Source organism: Ctenopharyngodon idella, chromosome 24, assembly GCF_019924925.1.
Source record: "Ctenopharyngodon idella isolate HZGC_01 chromosome 24, HZGC01, whole genome shotgun sequence".
Lineage (NCBI taxonomy): Eukaryota > Metazoa > Chordata > Actinopteri > Cypriniformes > Xenocyprididae > Ctenopharyngodon > Ctenopharyngodon idella.
In genome coordinates, this window is record NC_067243.1 from 3,147,165 (window position 1) to 3,174,012 (window position 26,848).

Consider the following 26,848-nt stretch of genomic DNA (forward strand, 5'->3'; position numbering starts at 1 on the left):
AAGAATGTTGTTTACAGACACTAGAATGTGGCCATCTAAAATGACGGTTCCACTTTATAAAAGTGTCTTTAATTACTATGTACTAATATTTAAATTAATCATTTGTTACAATGCACTTGTTGTGTACATGCATGTTTTTACATTGTACTTATATTTAAAAATACCTGCATGTAATTACAGCTGTAATTAAACACTGTTGACACCTTAACCCACCCTTAAACCTTCCCATACCAGCAAACCTGTCCTAACCTCACCCGTATCCACCTTAACAACAGCACAAAATACAACAACACAATAAGTGCGTTGCACTTTATTATTTCTTGATGTAAGTACAAAGTAGTTAAAGACACCTAATATAAAGTGTGTGACTTTCTATAATAATTTGTCCATGGTCCAGTAAAGTAATGTTATTTTAAAGAGAAAAGTAAGGAAAATCGTATAGATTTTCTCTGCAAATATTTATGAACTAGGATGTGTGTACATTTCAACGAATGTCCTTGGTGAAATCACGGCTACGCGTTCGCTGCTCCTCGGCCATGTCTCCATGTCTCCGCCTTTTCTGCAGCTCCATACCAGCATGTTTTGACCTCCTCCCCTTCTTCCACTGTGATTCAGGGCTGTCCCAACAACAAGAGCCCACCTCTCGCAGCACAGCGCACGGACATTCCGTACGTGGAGGCAGAAACGCTGAAGGCTTTGCACATAGAAACGTTATTCAGTGCGCCTTTGCCCCGCCGCGGGCTGATCGGGGAATGATGTGGGTTTGGTACTTTCTGCTCGGTTCGGGAACGGGCTCAGGATCAGTCGGTGAGTCGCTACGCCTTCATCCATTGTTTCTCTGAATCTCCTTCTGTAGCGCCATTAGTACAGCAGTTGCTGTAGTGTTTCAGCAGTGCTCAGTAATCGCAGCTGTTGCATTTTCCTACAAACGCACTTTATGTAGCAGCATGTAACTTTTGCGGCATTAAGTAACGGGTTAGTAAAGCCGGCATTAATGTGCACGCGCCTGCTCGCTCCCGAGAACTTGTTTTCCTTTTAAATGGTTAGTTATCATGTGAATCAGAAGGAGTTTGTGATTTACTGGGTGGACGCTAGAGTTGACATGCGTTGAGCTCGTGCAGCGAACACACTTCTAAGTAAATAGTTTTAGTGTTTTCTCATTTGCTTGAAGCCACTTTCTAATGACATTCAAGGACAGATTCCTACCGTATTCATCGCGGTCATGACGTTTCGGAAATAATTTTCAAAATAGCACTAAAGAGATCTTCATAATGGAGTGTCTGTCTGCTGAAGGTCACCTAAACACAATTGAATGGTCAGATAGCAATAAAAACCTTTTTTAAAGCTGTTATTTAGGCTATATCAAGCAAATGTTTTAGATTTTGATACACAGTGTTAGGGTTAAATTGTACAAACATTAATCAGGCTTCTTCATGAATGTGTACTTGCCTAAACTTACCAAGCAACATAAATTAGAAATGTTTTATTGCAGTGTAAGTATTTTAGTAGTCTGGCAGATCAGTTTTATGATTGAAATATTCATAACATGTAATGACTTTTCAATCTTTTCTGATCAAAGTTGCCGTGTGTTCAGGTCAGTCGAACAGCCCTATCATGAAAGTGATTTCTGAGGTTGTGACAAGCTTTCCAACCCCATCTGCTGCCACTGCCATTTACACATTTACACACATTTTACATGCGTCTGGTCTGCAGTATCCAGTTACATTTCTTTAATCGATTGGCAGGAAGTGGCAGAACTTTAAAACCCGCTGAGACGACACAACTGAATCAAATGGATTTTAAATCAATATAGCATGAGGAATTATTATTTCATATTTGTTAGGGACTATACATAAAAACAATCTCACAAGAGAACAGATACTAGATTTACTAGCTAATTTCCATGTGCAGTCCCTGGGCAGGTAAATATTGCGATTAAAATGACAAAAATACATGAAAATACACGTAGGTACACAGGGCCAGATTTATGCACAGGCATTCTAGGCACCTCTATGCTCACATGCCTAATTACAATGAGATGAAATAATATTATAGAATAATAATTATTAAATTTCACTCTAATACTAAAACTGTACGTCAATTTCTTTCTAAATAAACAAAACTTAAAATATAGGGCTGAAGCCTTGGATCTCCATATTTTGTCTTTTTTTTTCCCCCCATAAATCATTCCTGTGCATGTACATAGACACATACACATATATAAATATATCCATGTACACATACACTCTCTGTAACGTGCTTGCAGGAAAGCAGACGAAGGCAGAAGGTTCCTATCATTTAATATTAATATCCAGCTCAGACAGACAGGCAGGCAGTGCAAACACTTAGTAAAACGGTGACCGGACAAAGAGTATAGGATAGGGAACAACTTAAGTACAGACACAGATGAGGGTAATAAATCAAACAAATCTGAAACATATGAACTAATAATCATGGTAACCAATCAGAACAAGACAAGTGACAAATGAAAACAAACTGAAAGTCCTTTCAGACTGAAACTAAACAGAACTGAACGTGACACTCAAATATACAATTATTACAATACTAACATTATCCAAATGAATGCTATTTTTAATGAGGACTTAGACTTTTAAGTGGTGTTGTTTTTAAGTATGAAAACAAGTTGTGTTGGTGAATGTATAATAGCATAGGAGATGTTAGTCACATGGCAGCTGTTAACTAATCATGTGACTTACTTAATGAATAATATTATTTTCACCTGTGGCAACTTTGTTGTGTTACTCTTCCTGAGGAAGGCCTGCGCTGAAACATGTAGAAGAGCTCTTTTAACTTTTTGTATGAGACAAGAAAGGCTTTTTAATGGAAAAGAGTGCCATGGTCATGCAGTGTTTTGTTGATGGACTGTGAACCCTAGACCTTTACTTAACATTCCACTCGGGATGCACTCTCTACTATTGGACATTGATACCAAAAGAAAATAAACAATTGTAGAATTTGCTAAATAAATAAATACTTCATTTTAGATGGTCAAATCAAGCACTCCTAGTATATACTAGAAAAAAGGAAACAGGTTTTCAGCATTTTGCAGTGTAGGGGTGCTCCGATCGGATTTTTGTGGCCGATCCTCAATCGTTGGAAGCTGTATTGTCCGATACCGATCACAGGGTCTATTTATCATGTAGCATTATTTATTCAACTATATTTAACAACAATGTATAGTAAGTAGTAAAATTAAGAGATGAGAAAGTTTATTTTTTGGTAAGCAGCCAATGCTTGGTTATTGGGAACAGCTTAGAGCTTGACAAATATAACTTTCCTGTAGAATACATAAAATAAGATATATATAAAATAAAAGACAGAACAAACAGAGTCTTCAACTTAGCTTTAGGCTACTTCAACTTAAGACTAAAAACTGCAACAAGAAAGGCTATAGACAAAATATTGTTTCAAGTCAGTCAGCCCTCCGTTTTTATAAAATACATAAAGGATGAAAGGTAATAAAGTGCACAGAAACAAACAAACAAACAAAACACCAAACAATAGGAGCTTTTGCACCAAATAGTTCTAGGAATTCAGTTATAGGAACTAGCCACTAGGATAGTTCCCCAAGAACTAATTTCTCCCCCGGGCCATGCTCCTGGTTGTATTCGCACCGGAAATAGGAACTCTGATTTACAAATAAATACATAAAACTGGTGGATGGAGAATGCCGTGATCAGAGCTGTGTTTGTTGTGTTTTGTGGGTTTCGTGATAGCGGAGATGGAATGTAAATAAATAATTTATGCAACGGAAAGAGCAAAAAGTGGGGCTAAGACACAAAATCTCCTATGACAACTTTCAGTATTACACATCATCGAGGCGGAGAAAAGAACACAACCCTGCAGACAACAGGTAATTGCCGTTATCGCTGTTTTCCACGTTCCTATAGTACTGGGTTAGACCCTAATCTGAAGTAGGAGCTAATTTAGTTCCCTAAAAAGAAGTTCCTAGAACTAAAATCGTTCCTAGTTCCTGCGGTGTGAACACGGCAAAATCCGGGTACTTCTGCCAATAGTTCTAGGAACTATGAAAAGGTTCCTCCAGTAAGAAATACTCTGTTATTCAATGCATTTCGTAGGTTATGCTTGGCTCTTGTTTTGATTAGTCATAGCCTAGCATACTTCAAAAAAAAAAAAAAAAAAAAGCTTGTTGTTGCTGTAGTTCATGTAACGCGTTAATAGAAGCTCTCATGATGAGGAATATTTCAAGGAGACAGGCTTCAATAACAAATACTCAAGAAACAGGAATAACACAGGAGAAATACACATTAACATTGACGAGAACGGATGACAACTGAGGTAGAACATAGGGACTAAATACATGGAGCAAACAAAGGAGCTTAATGAGGTAATTAACAGGACACAGGTGAATGAAATGACAAATTAAACAGACTGGAGAAAACTAGGTCACAGGGAAACACAAGACAGCCAAGCCATAACAGTAGTCTTATTAACTCTTCCAAATGCTTATTTTTACAGAAAATGTAACCAAATTCAAAGGAAATGCAAGCCAGCCTATTGCCTACATAAAGGAATATCACAATAACACTGCATTCATTTCAGCAATAGCTCCTTTTATCAATTATTTAAGCCAAAGATACATATTCTTGCAATATGAATTAAAGGGTTAGTTCACCCAAAAATGAAATTTCATCATTAATTACTCACCCTCATGTCGTTCCACACCTGTAAGAGCTTCGTTCATCTTCGGAACACATATTAAGATATTTTTTTATCCTCCACTGAAAGCAATGAAATTAGTACATTCAATGCCCAGAAAGGTACTAAAAACATCATTAAAACCGTCAACGTGACTACAGCGGTTCAATCTTAATGTTATGGAGCTACGAGAATACTTTTTGTGCTCAAAAACAAAACAAAAATAATGACTTTTTTTTTTCAATTTTTCCTCTTGCCCGTCAGTCTGTTAAGCAGTTGGTGCAGTGTTGCATTTAAGTCAGAACGCCGGCTCATTATTGGCCGTCTCCTGCGTCAGCATCACACGCATGCCTCGTGCTGATCACGTGAAGAGGCGTCGGCCAATTCTGAGCTGGCATTCGGACGTAGAACCTGGAAGCTGCAATGAAAATAGCGTAGCAGAGGAGAGACGAATAAAGTCGTTATTTGTTTTTGTGCACAAAAAATATTCCCGTCGTTTCGTAACATTAAAGGTGCAGTATGTAAGAATTCTGTCCGCTAGAGGTCGCTAGAGGCCTATTCAAAACAAAGGCGTAGCTTAATGACGCCAAGTTTGAGAGCGGAATCTTGGGACATGTGGTCTTCATCTTAACAGACGGTGCAAAAGAATAGGAATAGGACTCGGGAAGAAATCACGTTCATGGATGCGATTATTAACGTTATTGTAGTATGAAGCAGAGCAGGACTGAGTGTTGTGGGAGCTGAACGAGGCCGCTGGAGCGATTGCGCAACACACGCCTCACGAGCAGCGGAACTTTTATTATGACACAGTCGCCGGCGCTGCTTCCGCTCTTCTGGTCATGAGTATAGCTCTGTTTATCATATTAGATACATTTGAGTGTATTGAAAATGTTATAACGTTACTCTGTGCGTTCACTCAGCAGCTGTTGTGAGACACTGTTGCACACTGCAGTAAGCTGATCGATTTTAGAATATCACATTAAATGCTGGATGGCTTGTGTTGATAAATGGCATGCAATTAATTTTAAAATGTATTGTATGATGGAGAAAATTCTGTATTTTACTATAAATAAAGCTGCATCTGATTATGCTATGTTAGCTACTTGTCAAAATAGTGTTTTTCTCCTCACACGTCCCGGAGCCTTGGTTAAAATTGCAATTTTCTCACGAATTATAAATAGTTGGAAACATTTGGGATATTGTAAGTACTCAAGTGAACAAAATATATAACACTGGCCTAGTGGTTTTTGGATATTTTTAAATTCTTACATATTGCACCTTTAAGGTTGAACCACTGCAGTCACGTTGACTATTTTGACAATGTCTTTAGTACCTTTCTGGACCTTGAATGGCGGTAATTTCGTTGCTTTCAATGGAGAATAAAAAACCTCTCAGATTTCATCAAAAATATCTTAATTTGTGTTCCGAAGATGAGCGAAGGTCTTATGGGTGTGGAACGACATGAGGGTGAGTAATGACAGAAATTTCATTTTTGGGTGATCTAACCCTTTAAGGAGCCTACTAGAATAGTCAAAAAAAATGTAGATCAGGGGTGTCCAACCCTGCTCCTGGAGGGCTACTGCCCTGCAGATTTCAGCTCCAACCCCAATCAAACACACTTGAAGCAGCTAATCATGGTGTTCAGGGCTGCTTGATAATTACAGACAGGTGTGTTGGAGCAGGGTTGGAACTGAAATCCGCAGGACGGTAGCCCTCCAGGAGCAGGGTTGGACACCGCTGATGTAGATGTTCTAATTTATATGAATTCTGAATTGAAACATTTTCTTTCAATACTCATTTGCTGTTTTCTTTCCTGCTCTTTAATTCACTCTGACAGCTCAACATGGACATGTGACTCCAAATGTCACTTGTGAAATAGATTGATGTTATGTTGTCCTTCATAAGGCTGTCGACCTGTGTAAACACTGTTTGGAGTAACTGCGGCAGGCACACCAGTGAAATATTTACGCTCCAGCAGAGTGTAACATGAATCCAAGTAGGACACGAGTCGCCGGACCCTTTGTCTTCCGCAATAGACAGCGGCTGGAGATTATGGCATATGAATTCCATTATTTTGTCTGATATCTCTTTATGCTTCTTGCAGTAGGGTTGCTGTCTTTAAAACATCTCTGTTACAGACAGCTGAGTGAGTGGAGCATGAGCTGCTGAACCGTCCCGCTCTCTCTTAGCACTAACCAACTCATATTCCTTTACGTGACTAACCTTCAAATGTCTGATGAGGCTGGTGGTGTTAAAATGTTTTGGGTGCTTTCCGCCTCATGGGATTTCCTTGGTACGCACATCGCAAATTGCTAATTTAATGGCTTTTTCACATACCTTGTAGAATTGCCAGACCAGTGAAGCCATTTTCTCACGAGTTTTGCATCATCTGATCAGCTCTTCTGGTTTAGAGAGAACACCGATCAAACTATTTAAAATGATTATCAGCTGATAACTATTGCAGTGAACTGGTTTTCTTGGGATTCACATTTGCTTCAAGTCGACAAACACACTAGCCTGTCCACAGCATCTGGCTTGAGAGCAGCATGGTTACATGTTACAACATTTGATTTTTTTTTTTTTTTTTTTTTTTAAAGTCTGTGTCACTTCCACCAGTACTTCAGTGTTGAACAAGGCCAACAGTGGCTTTAAATAAGAGACTGTTACAGTTTGCTCACCTGATAGAGCGTCTGTAAACTCCAGGGGACCAGGTGCTTTTCTTACTGTCTCCAGTACCTCGACATCTTGCCATGTAGCCAACACATGATGGATGGCCTTTTCTTGCTCAGTAAATCTTTTTATCATTGGCTGTCTTGTTGTGATGAGTTTGAGCTCTGAAAGCTTCAGCTGCTCTTGTGCTTCTTCCAGCTGTAGGAAAAAACCTTCACCTTCTTTTCTTGCAAACTCCAATAGCTATTGGTTACTGGAATCTAAAATAAATTTAGTCACTGTTTAGTAAATACTATTGTCACTGGCATTTAGGAGTTCATTTGTAATAACAAATAAGTACACATTACAGTAGGAACACTGAACAGAGTAAAAATATGCGATTAGTGTTCAATATAAATTGCATTATTATATTTAAATGCTTTGTATGTGAAACGTATATGAATATAAATCAGTATGTTCTCTTTTAACTGGAAGAAAAATAGGGAGTTAAGTAATGCTTAAACTGAGCTGAAACTACCTCAACAGAAACTCATCACCTAGTCCCAACATGATGGGGTTCCAGACTCAACATGATTGACCAGGAAAAGGCCATTTCTCAGGTCCTGAGGGCAGACAGGAAGACGAGGCATTTGTTCCCAAGACACTGACGTGATGGAGTCTGTGAAAAAGGCACTGAGTCTGCTGAAAGACTTGACTGATGCACTCTCAAGTGAGGACTATGTGAGTGTGTCCTCAAAGCCAGTGCTTTACCTGTTGAAAGTCAACATCTTGAGCTTAAATGAAGTAACAAAAACAATGAAGACAACCAATCTCGATTACCTCACTGCCACATATCAAGATCCCATCACTGATGACCTGCTGGATATGGCTTCGCTTGTTGATCCCAGGTTCAAAACGCAATACATTGATGGCGACAAGATAGAGGAAATACAAGCCAAAGTTGTGTCTGAGATGGAGTGTTTGCTGACAAAACAGTATCCAGCAGCATCGGATCAGCAGCCTACATCTACTGCCAGAGCCCTGATGCAGAACAAACACCATCCAAGAAAGCAAAGAAATCACTTGTTGGCTTTTTGCAAACCTCAGGTGCTGTAAGTGCATCTGCAGCCCCCAGATCTGTTCCTCATCTCTGAAAGAGACGATAGAAGGGGAATTTAAGGCCTACCTGTCCACACCGAATGCAGAAAGTGAGGTGGATCCTCTGGAATGGTGGAAAGTCCATGAGGCAAACTTTCCAAGAGTTAGCCAGCTTGCTAGAAAGTACATGTGCATTCCAGCAGAAAGAGCCTTCAGCACTGGTGGCAACATTGTCACCTGTCAGAGGGCAACTCTCAATCCAGATAAACTCAATCAACTGCTTTTCCTGGCTAAAAATTTGTGATCGTGATCAGTCATTATTTGCATTCTTTTAGAAAAAGATATAGGTTGTAGGAAGATGAAAGGTATATTCTAAAGCTGCTAAGTTTACAGGAGTCGGGATTTAGAAATATTTTTACACCTTTGGTTGATTGATTTGGCTCTGAATCACATTGCACTTTAAAAAAATCTACTTAAGAGATTACAAAGGATAGTTTACTTTTTGTATTTGACTTTTTTATTAGGCTATTTATAGTGTTGTGTTTTTATCTTTTTTATTTTTATTTTGGGAGTTATGCTAAAGTCTCTGAATGTACTTACATTTATTTAACTAGACAAAGTTAACTTATTATTAAATGTCAATTCTTTGCAGAATTGCATTTCAACATGGCAAAAACAACATTGCATTACACTTGCAAGAGTTTTATTTATCCTTTTTAAAATAAGCATTTTACATTTTTGAACCTGTTTTTGCTGCATCTGTTTGTTTATTCTATACTCAAAATAGAAAGGGGAAAAAAAAAAAAGCTGAGGGGTTTAGCTGAGGATCTGTGTCTAATAAGCTGTCTGACTGTTACAGCTGTTGCCAATGTTAGAAATTCTTGAAACCAGTGTTCATTTTGTGATGGGAAGTCTTTGGTTGTAATTGAATGCAAGTCTTGTTGAATGTTCTTACTTTACAGAATTGCACTTGCATTAAATCTACACTTGAATAAAATATGCTCAAAAATGTACTGTGGTCTGTCATTTCTTTTTCCTTTTATGTTTTGCTACCTTGTAGGGCTATATTTTTCAAATAGGGACATTTGTTTGGCTGTATTGTGGCTCAGTAATTTACAAAAATATTCAAATTTTTGTAAAAATACTATTTACAAATATTTCTAAATAGTAGATTTACAAAATCATCATTATAGAGAATTAATGATAATCTCTGTTTTCCATTTGACAGAAGAGGAATCTCTTGATAGAACCATTTTGATAAGATGAATATTTTCTAGGTTGTCATGTTGTGGTGCTGTGAATTTTATCTGAAACATTGTTTTCTTCAGCTACTCTTGCAAGAAAGAAAGGATAGGTTATACATACATAAATGTTTTGCTGTTTCAATAATGTATTTGACAGGCTTTATAAATGGATATGTCTTCAAAATATGATTTTCTCCATTTGGTGGTTGACAAGTGTGCTTCATGTGTGATTGATTGGTGAAGGACATTACATTCAGATACTGACAGAACAATCTCTCCGACAACACTATCACTAAAAGTGCAATTGCGCTTCTATAAAATCCTGACAGCTTCTATAACAAGTGGTTTAGACAGTAAAAATAAATCATAAATGATACATGGGGCAGTGTTTGCATTTTCAAAAATAAATGAGCCAAATTGTACTGCAGATGGTTTTGTAGTGCATTAGCGCTGTGACTGACTTTCCTTCACAGGCTTTTCAAAATCTGGTTCAGTGTCACTATCCTGGAAATCATAGTCACTCTTTACTGCAACTTATGGATTGTAGTCTGATGCACTCTGCTGAAATCTGCATTTGTGAGCATTGAATGTCGAGTATATGTTTAAAATATGCAGTCTATATAAGGATAACTGTATGTCAAATGTCCTCTTAGATGAAGAAACATACCACTCTCAGAAAACAGATCAGTGAAAAGCAGAAACATTTGCTGCCTCCTGACAACAATTAGCTCTTCACTTGAATGAAACCTTGTAAAGTGCATCTTCAGGGAATTCAGAGTGTTAGATGTGTACACACACGGGCCATTAAAACATGAAAGAAGAGAAACTGTAGAGTACGGGCCATGTTTGAGTCAATAATGTGCAAGTAAATTAAACTAACTGGAGTCCGTGAAATGGCAAAAGTTACATTTCCACATGACTGGTTTGTTAATTGGCAAGTGGAAAAACGTAATTTTACTGGTACGATTAGTGCTTTAATTGTGTTTGCTTTTTAAACAAATAAAAACCAGTCGGAAGACTGTGTAAAAAAACATAAAAAATTAAACACAATAATGCCATAATGTCAGAAGTGTATAAAATCATTATCTTTCATGACACAAACAAAACAGCTCTCTTCTACTGTATTCTAAACCAGGCATGTCAAATTCAGGGTACGTTTACATGACAATGATGTACTAAAAACTGGAAAGTTGTTCCTTTGAGTTTTTGAGAAGTTTTGCATAAAAACGACGTCGTCGTCAAAAGATCCCATTGACGGATCCACGGAAACGACTAAAAACGCAGTATTACTCATGCCAGGACAGTAGTTGGCGATGTCACTTGTAAAGAAACACTACATGCCTTTAGACTGAACACGCGCGATAATAGTATCATTTTCAAAAATGTGCACTTTGAACCCTGTTTTCAAAAGTTTGCATTTTCAGGCCCCCCAAAACATTGTTGTGTAAATGAATGGCCAAAATGCATAAAAAGTTTGGTTAAAAATGGTGTCATGTAAAAATGGTGTCAGTTCATGGAGTGTCATGGAGGGACCAGATAATCAAGGTCTTCAGGATTAGTAGAAGCTTCCAGGCAGGTGTTTTGGAGCTGGTTGGAGCTCCACTCTGTAAGACATTGGCCCTCCAGGACCGAGTTTGACATGTATAGGGGGGTGATATGCGACCTCCCTGAAATGGAGTTTTGCAGGGTGGGATGTCTGTAACAAACTCACTGTTTGAACACGTCCCACTGATGATTAATTTTAATGAGATGAGAGTGACCGTTAAGGGTGGTGACCAGTGGGCAGTTCAAGAAAGTGAATCAGAGAGAGAGAATGCCTTGGCTTTTGCCACCATTCAAATTTAAACACGACACCCTTTTCTGTACCATGAGATTACAACAACCCGAAATACAATAATAAATCAATGAATAAATAAGTAAATAGTATTTGTGTATGACAAAATAATTTCATGAATAAATAATATGAATGGGCAGTTCAGTTTTCATACAAAAATGCATTATGCACACTCCCTTCACACATACTTTTAAATAGGAGAAAAAAACAGGAAAAAAAAAAAAACAAAACAAAAAAAAAACACTTCAGTCTACAAATAGCAAACAAACTGACTTGTAATTATTACTAAAACAAATGTTTGAGTTTGGTAAATTTGCTTTAAATTAGTGATAATGACTATCTCTCTTTTTAGTTGGATCAACTTAATCAATTTAAGAGACTAAACTACTAAAGTTATTTGAGAATTGCGTCTGGTATATTGTTTCTAGAATCACTTCACCATTCATATAATCTTCAAAAGATAGATCGTAACTACAACTGTCTCTTTTCTTCAGATTGCCAGCTTTCTCCTGGAAATAACTTTACGACAGAGTGCAACATTCCTGGAAACTTTATGTGTGGGGATGGCGAATGTATTCCTGGAGATAGGCAGTGTGACAACTCTCCGGACTGCTCTGACAAGAGTGACGAGAAGGGTTGCCGTAAGTCTTACCTTCACTCCACAGAGCTGGACAGTTCTGAATGTTTATGTCAGCCTTGGATCACAAAACCATTGCTTATGTACCAATTAGTGCTGCAACAACTAATCGATAAAATCGATTATTATCGATAATGAAAATAACCACAAATTTAATTATCGATTAGTTGCATCTGTGCACTGTGCCCGGGAAAACATCAGCCAGTCACGTCACTTTGCAGTAGTGAATAACACATTTCTTTGGACAAAACGCATATGAAAAATAGCAGAGGATACAGAGTGAGCTGCTGCGGGAAAGGTACATGATCCAAATTGTCTGAAACGTGAGAATGCTTTACATTTTATTTAGAATTAATATTACAATCAAGCAGTTTGTTCAGCAGAATGTTCAGTGTAATCGTATACAGGAATGTTATTTTCCTGGCCATGGCAAATAACTTTTCTTATTAAATGGCGCACTGAAATGCTTGATTCTGATTGGTCAGTCACAACATTCTGAGGTCACTTGTTCCCCAATAATGACTGTCATCAATAGCAATGATGTGTGCAGCACAATCCTCGAGCAATGCCAAGAGTGGCATCATCAAAACCAGTACAAACACAATAAACACCTTTAATACAGACCCAGATTAAAGACGTCTGATACAGCTGTACATATGCGAATCTGTGTCTTTATGCAGAGCTTTCTCCCAGCTTGTACTGTAACGCACCTTTTCTTACTCTTTTATTTTATATTAAAAAAAAAATGCGTGTATATACTTTATACATGTACATACACTAAATTGCCAAAAGTTTTGGGACGCCTGCCTTTACGTGCACATAAACTTTAATGATATCCCATTATTAATCCATAGGGTTTCATATGGAGTTGGCCCACCCTTTGCAGCTATAACAGCCTCAACTCTTCTGGGAAGGCTTTCCACAAGGTTTAGGAGTGTGTTTATGGGTATTTTTGACCATTCTTCTGGAAGCACATTTGTGAGGTCAGGCAGTGATGTTGGTGAGGAGGCCTGGCTCACAGTCTCCGCTCTAATTCATCCCAAAGGTGTTCTGTCGGGTTGAGGTCAGGACTCTGTGCAGGCCAGTCAAGTTCCTCCACACCAAACTCACTCATCCATGTCTTTATGGACCTTGCTTTGTGCACTGGTGCGCAGTCATGTTGGAACAGGAAGGGGCCATCCCCAAACTGTTCCCACAAAGTTGGGAGCATGAAATTGTCCAAAATGTCTTGGTATGCTGAAGCATTAAGAGTTCCTTTCACTGGAACTAAGGGGCCAAGCCCAACCTCTGTAAAACAACCCCACACCATAATCCCCCCTCCACCAAAATTTACACTTGGCACAATGCAATCCGGCAAGTACTATTCTCCTGGCAACTGCCAAACCCAGACTCATCCATCGGATTGCCAGACAGAGAAGCGTGATTGGTCACTCCAGAGAACACGTCTCCACTGCTCTAGAGTCCAGTGGCGGCGTGCTTTACACCACTGCATCCAACGCTATGCATTGCACTTGGTGATGTAAGGCTTGGATGCAGCTGCTCGGCCATGGAAACCCATTCCATGAAGCTCTCTACACACTGTTCTTGAGCTAATCTGAAGGCCACAAGAAGTTTGGAGATTTGTAGCTATTAACTCTGCAGAAAGTTGGCGACTTCTGCGCACTGTGCGCCTCAGCATGCGCTGACCCGCTCTGTGATTTTACGTGGCCTACCACTTCGTGGCTGAGTTGCTGTTGTTCCCAATTGCTTCCACTTTGTTATGATACCACTAACAGTTGACTGTGGAATATTTAGTAGTGAGGAAATTTCACGAATGGAATTATTGCACAGGTGGCAACCTATCACGGTACCACGCTTGAATTCACTGAGCTCCTGAGAGCGACCCATTCTTTCACAAATGTTAGTAGAAGCAGTCTGCATGCCCAGGTGCTTGATTTTATACACCTGCGGCCATGGAAGTGATTGGAACACCTGAATTCAATGATTTGGAGGGGTGTCCCAGTACTTTTGGCAATATAGTGTATTTGTGCATACACATGCTTAGTGAATGAGACCCAATACTTTTCACATACTGTACATTATTGCAGATCCTCTATTCCTAGTCTGTCTGAAACACACTGATTTATACAGTGCCCCTCCTTCTGAAAAGCTTAGAGTGCTCTGATTGGCCAGCTGACCCAGTGCGTTGTGATTGGCCAAACACCCCAAGTGTGTGTCAGAAATATACTGCTCCTTACCATAATTGCGAGCTTCAGCTTCCAAGGCTTCTAAAGCATTTGTAAAGACACAGTTAATAATAATGTTAGCGGTTTTACCGTATCAGTTGCAGCCTAAGTTGGATTCTGAAAATGCGGCTGATCATCCAGATCAATCAGATCTAACTTTACAAGCACGACTTGAGAAGAACATTTGACAGTGGTCATTTTTCATTTTTAGACATTTTTAGACACAGAGTCTTTGCGACATGCAACAACACTTCAATTCACTTCAAGAAACCTCGCCTTCTACTGCATATGTCTTGGTGGGAATTATGCTAATATTTCACATTATATACAGTACATTTGAGAAAGTAATATCTGGACTTGGATCGAGGCGCTTTAGGCAGGTCTGGATAAGCGTTCTCTGTTAGGGCAAGCCATGTGGGTTTATGATGTAGTTTGAAGCACTTAATATAAAGCACGTCTCATTTTTAAGACAACTTGCACCTAGACACGACCACAACACAGCCCTGAATGTCAGCAGAGACCGTGTCAACTAGACAATCCCCTGTCAAGACATTTTCGACATGACAGTCATTGGCACAGATCCTCAACAAAGGCCACAAGAACCAGACAGATCCTCTGCACAGACCTCTATGGACAGCTTTGTCTCTATACTGGTGTGATGATCTTCAAGCAAAAGGAACTGGATAAATATTTGAATGCTACCAATCCCGATCTGAATTCTGACTTATGATGCAACATGAATCATAATCACACCATGTTCGTTCATTAGCCAGAGGAGAACTGATCAACTGAGCCTGGTTTCTCCCAAGGTTTTTCTCCTCAATTGTGTCACCTGATGGAGTTTGGGTTCTTGCCACTGTGTCCTCTGGCTTGCTTAGTTGGGGACACTTAATATTCAACAATATTATTGATCTGACTGTACTGACGCTGTTGTATGAGGACTGAACTGAGCTGGATGATGACATCACTGTTTTCTCCAGAACTGCTTTATAAATTAAATTAACTAATTTAATAATTACGACAGAACTGAATCAACACTGAACTGACTTCAGCTGAACAACAGCCGAAATGCATTATTTTCCTGTTATCACTGTAACGCTGCTTTGAAACAAACCGTATTGTATAAAGTGCTTTAAAAATAAAGTTGACCTGACAACTTGGATCATGCACTTACATACAACATCAAATTATATCTATATAAATTATATTGTCCCATTGCTACGAATATGTGCAATGTTACAGCCCAACTCTGTGATCAACACTTTGTGTGTGTGTGTGTGTGCGTGTTTTTGTGACATATCAGGACACAAATTTGTATAATGACATGGGTATGACATAGGTATTACAAGGAGAGGGTGACTTATGAGGACATTACCCCATGTCCCCATTTTTCAAAAGGCTTATAAATCATACAGAATGAGTTTTTTTTTTTTTTTTGAGAAAGTAAAAATGTGCACAGTTTCCTGTGATGGGTAGGTTTAGGGGTAGGGTTGGTGTAAGGCGATACGGTTTGTACAGTATAAAAACCATTACACCTATGGAATGTCCCCACAATTCACAAAAATAAACGTGTGTGTGTGTGTGTGCTCTTGAAGTGATGCTGCCATATAAGACTATGCATGAGACGTTGGATGTATGTCTTGGCGATATGTTAATATATGTTAATATATGTCTTGTCATGGTCAAACAGTCATTTAAAATACATATGTGTAATCTTGCAGCGTAAATGTATAAGACTTGCTGTTGTCTGTTCATTAAAAAGAATTTAAAAATGCCCATTGCTCTTGAGTAACTTTAGAAGCTTTAATAAGTCAACTACAGCTTAATGCTGGATTGATTTCCAGCATTCTTTGTCCTATTGCTTGTACTGTATTTCTTTGTTCTTTATTTTATTAGTAATTGTTTACTTGTCTTTTTAAAAAATTGCTTACTAGTTTGCATTAATATTTGACTTATCAAATAGTCAAACTAAATAGTTCAACCAAGTAGTTTGAAAGATTGTATTTTCAGTTATATTTAATCAGATGTATTTGACTGTGCCTCAGACGCTGTTGACTCCAAACAATGTGTCCATAAAGGTGTGAACCAAATAGTCTATACAGTTAGAACAACAAAGGGATGGTGTTTTTAGGAAGTTCCTGTAGAATATATGTGATATTGCAGCTTGTTTTGTGTATTCTATATTGTTTGTGACACAAGTTCTGTCTGTGGGTCTTGTCAAGCTTATTTACTTTATGTATTAGAAGAAATCTTAATACAACGACGTCTCAGTCATTTACAGTTACTGCTACTGGAGAAACCAACAGTTTTTTTATTTTTTTGCTTTTTTAAATGTTTCCCTCTATTTCTCTCTCTCCCTCTCAGTGAAGTCAAAGTGTGGACCCACATTCTTTGCTTGTGCAAACGGGGTCCACTGCATTATTGGCCGCTTCCAGTGTAATGGCTTCAGGGACTGCCCTGATGGCAGCGATGAAGACAACTGCAGTGAGTATCCAATGCTCAGCCAAGGCAACTTTGTCTAATATATAAATGGGCACAGAATCATCAACCATGGTTTTAGGTAAATGAACAAAAACACTTTTAAATGATGATTAGTTTGTGCCTATATATCACTGCATTAATGAGCTGTAACTGATTTTTTTTTTTTAATTATCTTACACAAATGAGGTGTGCACCTAGACCAAAACAACATTTTAAACCATACTTTGTGGTTTCAAAAGATGGAAAAATGACTCTTCATTTTCACTTCATTATCAGTAAAGTGAAATATATATACACCCCCTTTTGTGCACTTCAGTGTTGGAGAAAAAACAAAACAAAATGTCAAACAGTGACAGAAATCACATTATTTGGAACAGATATGGTCTCAAAAGTCTATTCGGCTAGAAAGTACTGTCAAAAATATAGGAGCCCAACTGATTCATAAGAGACAGTTATGTATGAGTAGGGGATGAATTGCTGGGAACACCCTCCAGGTGTGACAATTGTCTGAAGCTCATATAAAACCACACTGATTCATTGGCTGATTATGCTAGCACTGCACACTGAGGCATCGTGTGAGACAGTCAGTTGCCTACTCAGGGAACCAACAATACAAGCGTGACCGCGTGACAATCCCCAAACCCTTCAAACCTACTAAGACCGTAGATAAGTCCCAAGAAGGAAAATGAGCAGGACGGAAAGGCCTTAATGAATTCAGGTGTTTTGAAGAGCTTAGTGATTTCAAACGTGATACTGTGATAGGACGCCTCCTTTGTAATAAGTCAGTTCATGAAATTTCATCCCTGCTAGATATTTCACGCAACAACTGTAAGTGGTGTTATTGGAAAGTGGAAGCGTTAAGGAACAGCAGCAACTCAGCCACAAAGCGGAAGATCATGTAAAGTCACAGAGTGAACCGGTCACTGAGTGCTGAGGTGCATGGTGTGTAAAGTCACCAATGCTCTGCTGATTCCATAGCTGAAGAGTTCTAAACACTGGCATTAATATTGGCCCAAAAACTGTGCACTGGGAGCTGTGTAAAGCAGTGTAAAGCACGCTACCACTGGACTCTGGAGCAGTGGAAACCTGATGGGTGAGTCTGGGTTTGATGGATGCCAGGAGAACGTTACCTGCTTGACTGCATTGTGCCAACTGTAAAGTTTGGTGGAGGATAATAGTATGGGGCTGTCTTTCAGGGGTTGGGTAGTCTTGTGTAGCCAGACCTTCAGACTAACAGCAGAAGGTCTGGACTCTTGCAGCTTTCATTGGCCAAGGACCACCCAAGAGGACGTTTGACTGACATGTAACACAACCAATCACAGTTTGTTTTGTTCCTCATCATATTTAGTTAGAAAAATAGTGGAAAAGTCGATGTCCCTACAATAACAGACTGGTGTGCATCTAATAAATTATTCATTCAAGAATGTTTACTGCAACAATGGAGCCGGAACTCCTCATACTTTTGAAAATCCAGCGTTAGTGGATCCTGGTAATCGCTCATTGTCACAGTTGTAAACACAAACACAAGTTCTTCCGCGAGGGGGTTTGGCATTACAGTATTTGTTTCCAGGCGGACCATTAAACAACGCAACACACACGTCTCCCAGTGCCTCCTGTAACAAACCAGGATTATTTTCAAGCTAAGTTCCAATCCATTGTGTTTATCTCTCTACTTATATGTACCATTCATGAAACCTGCAATAAAACTTCCACTCCTGGATTCATCCTCAATTTTGTATCTGTGTTTTCCTGACAATACCAAACACCACACACGTTCTATAAATATCTCAATTGTTAGTCATGACATGAACGAGCGATCCAAACATAACTGTCACACATGCATTACAAGCCTGCTTCAAGTGCACTGACTGGAGTGTTTTTGAAGCTGCAGCCACTGATAAGGACGAGCTCACAGATACTGTAACATCATATATCATTTTCTGTGAGGATATGTGCATAACTACCAGAATATTCTTATCATTCTATAATGATAACCCATGGTTTATTGGGAAACTCACACAGCTTCGTCATGCCAAAGTGGATACTTACAGAAGTGGGGATAAAATCTTGTATAACTGGGCCAGAAACATACTAACAAAGGAGATCAGAGTGGCTAAAAGTAGCTACTTTGAAAAGCTGAAAAAACAGTTTTCAGCCAACGACCTGGAGTCAGTCTGGACAGGCCTGAGGAACATCACAAAGTAAAAGTCACTGTTTCCCCAATCTGTGGAGGATCAACAAATGGCTGAGGATCTAAATGCATTTTACTACACACCATACCTGCTCTGATCTGTACTTCATTCACCAACACCTCCTGCAAACCCCCTTCCGCCATTCAACCTGCATTTATGGTCTGTGTGGAAGATGTGAGCCGCGTCTTCAAAAAACAGAAGACTAGGAAAGCACCAGGCCCACCTGCCTGTTTAAAAATCTGAGCTGACCAATTGGCACCGATCTTCACACAGATCTTTAACAGATCTCTGGAGCAGTGTGAAGTTCCCTGCTGCTTCAAATGCTTCACTATCATTCCAGTCCCCAAAAAACACAAAATCACTGGACTTAATGACTACAGACCTGTTGCTCTCACGTCTGTGGTCATGAAGTTCTTTGAAAGACTGGTGTTGGCCTACCTGAAGAACATTACTGGACCCCCTGCAGTTTGCTTACAGAGTAAACAGGTCTGTGGACGATTCAGTTAACATGGGACTACACTATATCCTGCAACATCTCAGTAGACCTGGGACTTACGCAAGGATCTTATTTGTGGACTTCAGTCCGGCCTTCAATACCATCATTCCTGATCTTCTCATAGCCAAACTGACCCAGCTCTCCGTGCCCACCCCAATCTGTCAGTGGATCACCAGCTTCCTGACAGGCAGGTAACTGCAAGTGAGACTGGGAAAACTCACATCCAGGACCCTCACCATCATCACTGGTGCCCCCCAGGAGACACCATTGTCATCAGCCTTATCCAAAACGATGACGAATCTGCTTATAGACTGGAGGTTGAGCAGCTGGCTGTCTGGTGCAGTCACAACAACTTTGAACTGAACATGCTCAAAACAGTGGAGATGATAGAGGACTTCAGAAGGAACAGCCAGCATTCCCCCCACTCACCATCATGAACAGTGCTCTGGCAGCAGCGGAGTCATCTAGGTTCCTGGACACCACCATCTCTCAGGACCTGAAGTGGGAGTTCCACATAGACTCCATTGTGAAAAAGGCCCAGCAGAGGTTGTTCTTCCTTCGCCAGCTGAGGAAGTTCAACCTGCCACAGAAGTTGCTGAAACAGTTCTACTCAGCCATCATCGAGTCTGGCCTGTGTTCATCTATAACTGTCTGGTTTGGTTTGGTTCAGCCAACAAATCAGACATCAGGAGACTACAGCGGGCAGTCAGGATGGCTGAGAAGAATATTGGTTCCCCCCTGCCCCATCTCCAAGATCATTACACCTCCAGAGTGAGAAAAAGGGCTCAGAAAATCACTTTGGACCTCACACACCCAGCCCACCTTCTCTTTGAACTGTTGCCCTCTGGTCAGCGCTACAGAGCCAGTGTTGCCAATTTAGGGAAGCTGTGCAGAAGTGCAGAAGCTCCTGTCACGAAGACAAATTCCTTGACAAATTCCTCTCTTTCTGATTCTGAAAATGGAACACTAATTATTCGTCAGCAAATTTAAAAGCGCTAGTTAAAAGTTGGTCACTTTGCTTATGTTTATTGTAAAGTCAAGCTCCTAAGTTTAAAAACTATTTTAATTGGTAAGCAAGTGGTTGTCGAACAATTAGATTTTATGTGGGTTGCACCCCCGTTGAGTTTAACAGGTTAATCTTAAGTTAATACTCACTTCACTGGAAGGGTGTTCAATTAGATTTGTGAGATTATTAGGTGTACTTCAACTTCTGTTTATTAAACAAACAGTTTTTAATTTTTTAATTATTAAATATTATACTAGCAGAAAGACAGCATGTACAAATTTATGAAATAATTACAATAATAATATAAGCTAATCTCTAAACCTCTCCACCCCACAGCTGCTAACCCTCTGGTGTGTTCATCCGCACGCTTCCACTGTCATAATGGACGGTGTGTAGATCGCAGTTTTCTCTGCAATGGAGAGGATAACTGTCAAGATAACAGTGATGAAGAGAACTGCCTTACAACAGCAGGTACAGATATACACTACACAAGCCCCGTTTGCACACTGAATGCATCTTTCGATTGAACTTTAAGGTGATTTCATCAAAAAGCTTATGCTTAAATGTTTGAAATAAGCTTTGTAGTTAAAATATCATGGATACACTCTCTAATTAATGAGTTTGGCTGTGTCCATAATTCATAGATGTTCCTGTAACCAAAGGTTCCAGGCAGTGTTAATTTTGACAGCAAATTTTGATTTAGTTTTAGTCATAGTCTTGAGTAAAATCCCATTTAGTTTGTCATATTTTAGTCATTGGAAATTGTTTTAGTTTTAGTCTAGTTTTAGTCGACTAAATATCATAAGATTTTAGTTGACTAAACCTACAGTAAATTTAGTCAACTAAAATCTAATTTAGTTAAATTGTAATGCATTAAGTAAGCATTTCTCTAACAATTCACAGATCCAATACACTGATATACATCTGATATTCTCCAAATATGTTCACTTAAGACAACCAACTGTACTTTACTCATCAAAGCGGACGGTTTTTGACCGTTCAAGTGCAAAAAGGCAAGAAAGAGCTCAATTCAGTGCTTTTCAGGGATTGACACACTTATCATTGAGGTACTATTATAGTTTTTGTTTAAAATTTTGATTAGATTTGATTTTTAGTTTTTCTGCTTTCATTGTAATTTTAGCTTAAAGTTTTAGTAATTTTTTGTGTGTTTATGTCTTTTAGTTTTTGCTTTTAAATGTCTATATAGTTATTTCTGATTTAGTTATTTTAGGACATGAGGTTAAGCTAAAGCCCGGAAATTAGATGAATTAAAATAAATTTACATTTTTTATATATTTATTTTTTATTTTAGTTAACGTTTATTTCAAGTAATGAAGTTTTTTTTATAGTTTTAGGTTTAGTTAACTATAATAACCCTTATACTTGTAAAATATAGAGAATAATGTGTCAAATAATGTTCTTAGTCCTTCCTTCCTGTGACAGAAGATACAGTAGTTTACTATGAATTAAATAGAAATTAAATTACATTAAATACAGTTTATTGTGTAAACAAAATAACAATAATGACCAGGAAAATATAATAATTATAAACCATCCCGAAATACACCGTGACTCTTATTCTGAAATGTATGCAGTCTGCACTGTAGCAGGCTGCTCATTTAAGTTCAGATGAGGGAGATAAAATGTGCATTCTTACAACCGTCTAAAACATTTCACCATATAAACATTGTGTAGTAAACATTCTCATAATTCATCAACATTAGCTTCTAAGCAATCGCTTGGCATAAATGTGTGCTATTCATTAATTGCGAAGCAGTCTGAAGTGCTGCTGGACGAGCCTGTAGAGCGCGCAACAGCGCCACTTTCCCCACGGTTAGATCACCACGTTACACTTCAAACGTGCGCATCTTCCACACAGGACAGCAGTCCTGACTGGATATCTTCTCAAATCGTCTCTCTCTATAATTTTCATTTTGTTTTTATTCGTTGACGAAAATTAGAGTAGATTTTAGTCATAGTTTTAGTCATTCAAAATGCATTTTTATTTAGTCATCATCTCGTTTTCGTCCGTGAAAAAATGTCGTTGACGAAAATTATGACGGAAATTATTCGTCAATGAAATTAACACTGGTCCCAGGGAATGCATGAACTGCTACAATGTATACTTCCAATGCAATGTAAGTTGATTTAAATGTAGGCGTCTGCCAAATGCATGTGCATAGATGTGTAATAATAGTCATGTGTTCACGGAATGAATAATTGAATATTTAGTTAGAGAAAGTTTAAAGTGTAAGGACAAACTGTACTGTTGGCTTGACAAGTGTAAAATAGTTTCATTAAACCACTTCAGACTCTATTAGGCTTAACCAGAACATTTAACACAACTTCAACAGAAAAACACATCAGATCCTGACAGACTTCATTAGACCATATAAGAACCATTGAAGACTACTTCAGATTCCATTAGACCTCTTCAGACTCCTAATAAAACCACATAAGATCTCAGCAGACTTCATTAGACCATGATATACTACACAATATCAGAACTGTACTGTCCCTAAGGAACATAAGAAGATAGCATATTCAAACACTTTACTGTTTAGTTTGTATTTACAGTGGGTATGAAACGTCTACACACCCCTGCTAAAATTACCCCCACTTTTTTAAAATAAATGTAGCATAAGCATATAAAAAAGACAACTGATTAACATGGCCATCTGTTATATCAGGGTATATATCTTGGGAATTTGCCCAAGGGTATCTCTTTATGGTATGATTGTGTGTGTGGCATTTGTGTATTTGTTTATATGTATGTACCAGTTTATTTACTTTATCTAAAATAATCTTTGAAATAATCTAAAATCATTCCCGATCCCTCCCAGAATACCCAGGACAGGACGTTGTGACTCTGGACTATCGACTACACTATTACCCCAGTATCATGTATGCAGTTATTGGCAGTGCCGTCATCTTTGTCCTGGTAGTGGCACTGCTGGCTCTTGTCCTGCACCATCAGAGAAAGCGAAGTGTCCTGCTGCCACAGGGGGTCTACAGAGGCGCCTGCCACCAACCTCTCCTGCTGTCCCGGCTTGTCATAGTGGACAGAGGACATGTCCGTCCTGGAGGCCATGGCCTTTCACCCCAATATCCGCCCCCATCAGAGACATTCAGCTCAGTCCATAGTCTCCAGCTGCTCTCTCATTCACAATATCCTAGAACTGCCATAGACTTGCCACCAACATACTCGCAGGCTGTGCTGGATGTTGGGTATGCTTATAAATGTTTTTAAATATAATAATGTATAATAATGCTTATAAATGAAATTATATGTCAAGATTTTCTAATTAAGTTTCAAGCGGCAAACTGGACATAGCTGTATGAGCTATATGAAAAAGGATTTTAGCATTTGCCTTTCTAGTTATTCTAAAGTGTGTTGAAACTGTTAGGTAGCATAGTAAGTTGAAGTAGAATATATAAGTATGTCAAAATAAATACCTAGTTCTGGCATGAAACTCTAGATGGCGCAGGCTGATAGGTCTAACTCATTTGGTAGTGATTACATTATCTACATAGCAGCTGATTGGTTGTTGTTGCCTCAGCGGCAAATGAGCTGCGGCTCAACATTCAAACAAATACCAGTGTGTTGTTGGTAGTAGTGTGCAGCGCGCTTTCAGAAACCCTCCACCTTCCCCAGCTCCACCTGTATAGATCTGACATTGCAATATCCATTACCAGGCCAATCTCTATTAACATACCAATCTCCAGAGAGTTGTCATGACAGAACTGCATTAGTTGTTCAAAACTTGTGAAGGTCTAACACCACTGATTTCACCTGTTTATTAATAACTTGCTCTGTCCTGCAACCATAATCAAATATCTCATCTTAGAAAGCTCAACACTCTTTTTTTTTTTTCTACAGCCGACCCTCATGGTTTGACCTCCCACCTCCTCCTTACCCTCCAGAGACTGAAGCTCAATCTGAGTCAGAACCACCTGTCTATGAAGAGCCAGTGGAATCCACAGAATCAGCCATAGCTGTACCATCTCAAACCCGGACCAACAACTCCAGCACTGACTCCAGCTGTGCAGAGGAGTCTCAGCAGCCACCACTGTAAATCCAGAGGATGCGGACTGCTTGTACATTATGCAAAAACTGTGCAGAGTGTTCAGAAAGACAAGCATTGATGACGGCGAAGGTTGCAGGATTCACAAAGCACTTGTATGGCATGTTAGTGGCACCATCTGGTGGCCAATTAACTGCATTACTCTTCTCAAAACCAATGCTGTTGGCAGTAAAAAAAAAAGCTACAGATGGTACTCATCCATCTTTTTACTACTGCTGCAATGTACAAATGATACTCTTGACCAGAGTAATGGTATAAGGCTTTCACTTTGTGAAAGCTAAAGCAGCTAATCATTCCCATGAGTGGCAGTTTGAGTTACAGAGAAGTGTTCAACATTTTTCATAAAGTGTAAAGGACAGTTGTTATTCTATTTAATTATTGCCTGTGTACATAGAGATCAGTGTTAGCATTCCCCGTGAGTCTGATGTAAATTTAGGAATGCAGAAACTGTTTTTGTGAAGAGGGCCTCTGTGCCATTTCTTTGTTTATGAACATGTTTGAAGTGGACTAATACTTCAAGCATTTTATGCTCTAATTCTGTGTTATGCTCTTCACATACAGCACTGTTATATGTAATGACTGCTCTCTTCTGTCTCTGCTCCAGACAGATTTACAATGAACCTGCAGCTCTTTCTAAACAACCTGATTATTATAGATTAATAAAAAAAAAAAAAAAACTTTTCTACATATGTCTGGCAATATGGCACAACACCAGGATGACCGAATTAACCTTTTTTTGTTTAACCTTTGCAGCAGCAGCAGCAGTCAACTGAAACAAACCATCCAAAACAATACATAAATGAGTTGGATTTCCCAACTTATTATTATTATTTTTTTCTTCACATTGAGCACATTGGTTCTCAAACTTTTCAGGCAAAGTATGGCCTTCAAATCAGAGTGCCAAAGTACCACCTAATCTCCAGGTTTAAACGCAAGCTTAAGGACATCCACCAGTAAACATCCACCAGATTTTGATTAATTTCAGTAACACATTAGTTCAGATAGATTGAGTGTGAACAGATAAACATTATTTTACAATCCAACACTGCAATCCAATTTAAACACACTAATATCCAATAAATAAATGTATTTATAAATTTGGACCATTTTCGTGTATCCCACTTGTAAACAAACTATCAGCTTTATACGTCTTACAGATGCATAAATATGTTCAAATTTTAATCAGATTTTCTAAATAACATAGAAAATAACAATTTGAATAAAATAATCTCAAATGAAATGTATAATAGTTTAATAGTCATCTTGCGTACCTTTCTCTGTGTTAAAGTTGCTTATGATCAGTTCAGATTTAAATATTTAACCAGACAACAGTAGACTGATCATGAATTGAAAAAACAAATTTCACTTGATCTTTGACACATAAAATTAATTGTACTGAGCATACTGTACGTTTCAGAACTCAAAGCATCTTTGTTATTCCAATAACATCTTTTATAGAAACTGAGCTGCCAGAATGACTCACTTTATATTTCCTTGTCTTTATGATGTAATAGTGATGAATACATCAACACAGAAACACATCCACACCTACTTCTCCAAGAGGTCTGAGTGGGGACGGTCTCCCACAGACCATTATAAACCTCTACTCACCCTTTTGACACTGGTCAACCGGTGTGTATGACACCTTCTTCGACATCAAAGGCCCTGTTTACACCTAGTATTTACAGTGTTGAGTACATTACTTTAAAAAAGTAATTAGTTATAGTTACTAGTTACTTCTCACAAATAGTAACTGAGTCACATCATTATAAAAGTAACTAATTACCAGGGAAAGGAACTATTGCGTTATTTAAAAAAAAAAAAAAAAAAAAAAAAACTTTGACCACTTCATTAAGTTTTGTTTTGTAGAAAGCCTTTCTTTAAAGTGAATTTCGTTTTGTAAAAATTGTATCTTCATTTTAATCAATATTTCATCAACCAATTGCCTGGATTTAATAAATAAGAAGCAGACAATATAATCATGACATAGCAGCCTGGTCTCATTGTTAATACGTAGGTATTAATACGTGACTTTCAAAGACACAAAACGTACAATTTTGTACGTTTAGAGAGGTGCTAAAACGTACAATATTGACATAATTATGGCACTAAAACGTAAAAATACTTACGTTTTTTTACAGCGAAAAAACTTAAAATATTTACGAATCTTATCATGTTTTAAAGATATATGTATAATTTCCCTTTTATCGTTTTGTAGATA

The 26,848-nt window shown here is 38.4% G+C and overlaps 1 protein-coding gene across 3 annotated transcripts; it reads left to right on the forward strand.

The window, feature by feature from the left end:
* Nucleotides 1-579: 579 nt before the first annotated feature.
* Nucleotides 580-26,612, forward strand: ldlrad3 (low density lipoprotein receptor class A domain containing 3). Of its 3 annotated transcripts, XM_051885252.1 has the most exons (6): nt 591-807; nt 12,000-12,146; nt 16,732-16,851; nt 20,879-21,013; nt 23,386-23,770; nt 24,423-26,612. In XM_051885252.1, exons 1-6 carry the CDS (start codon nt 753-755, stop codon nt 24,616-24,618), a joined length of 1,038 nt encoding a protein of 345 aa, XP_051741212.1. In that variant the 5' UTR covers nt 591-752; the 3' UTR covers nt 24,619-26,612. The 3 variants fall into 3 exon arrangements, with proteins under 3 accessions (XP_051741214.1, XP_051741213.1, XP_051741212.1); XM_051885254.1 differs by lacking the exons at nt 23,386-23,770; nt 24,423-26,612 and adding an exon at nt 21,446-21,474 and having other exon boundaries at nt 580-807; XM_051885253.1 differs by lacking the exon at nt 12,000-12,146 and having other exon boundaries at nt 588-807.
* Nucleotides 26,613-26,848: the final 236 nt, after the last annotated feature.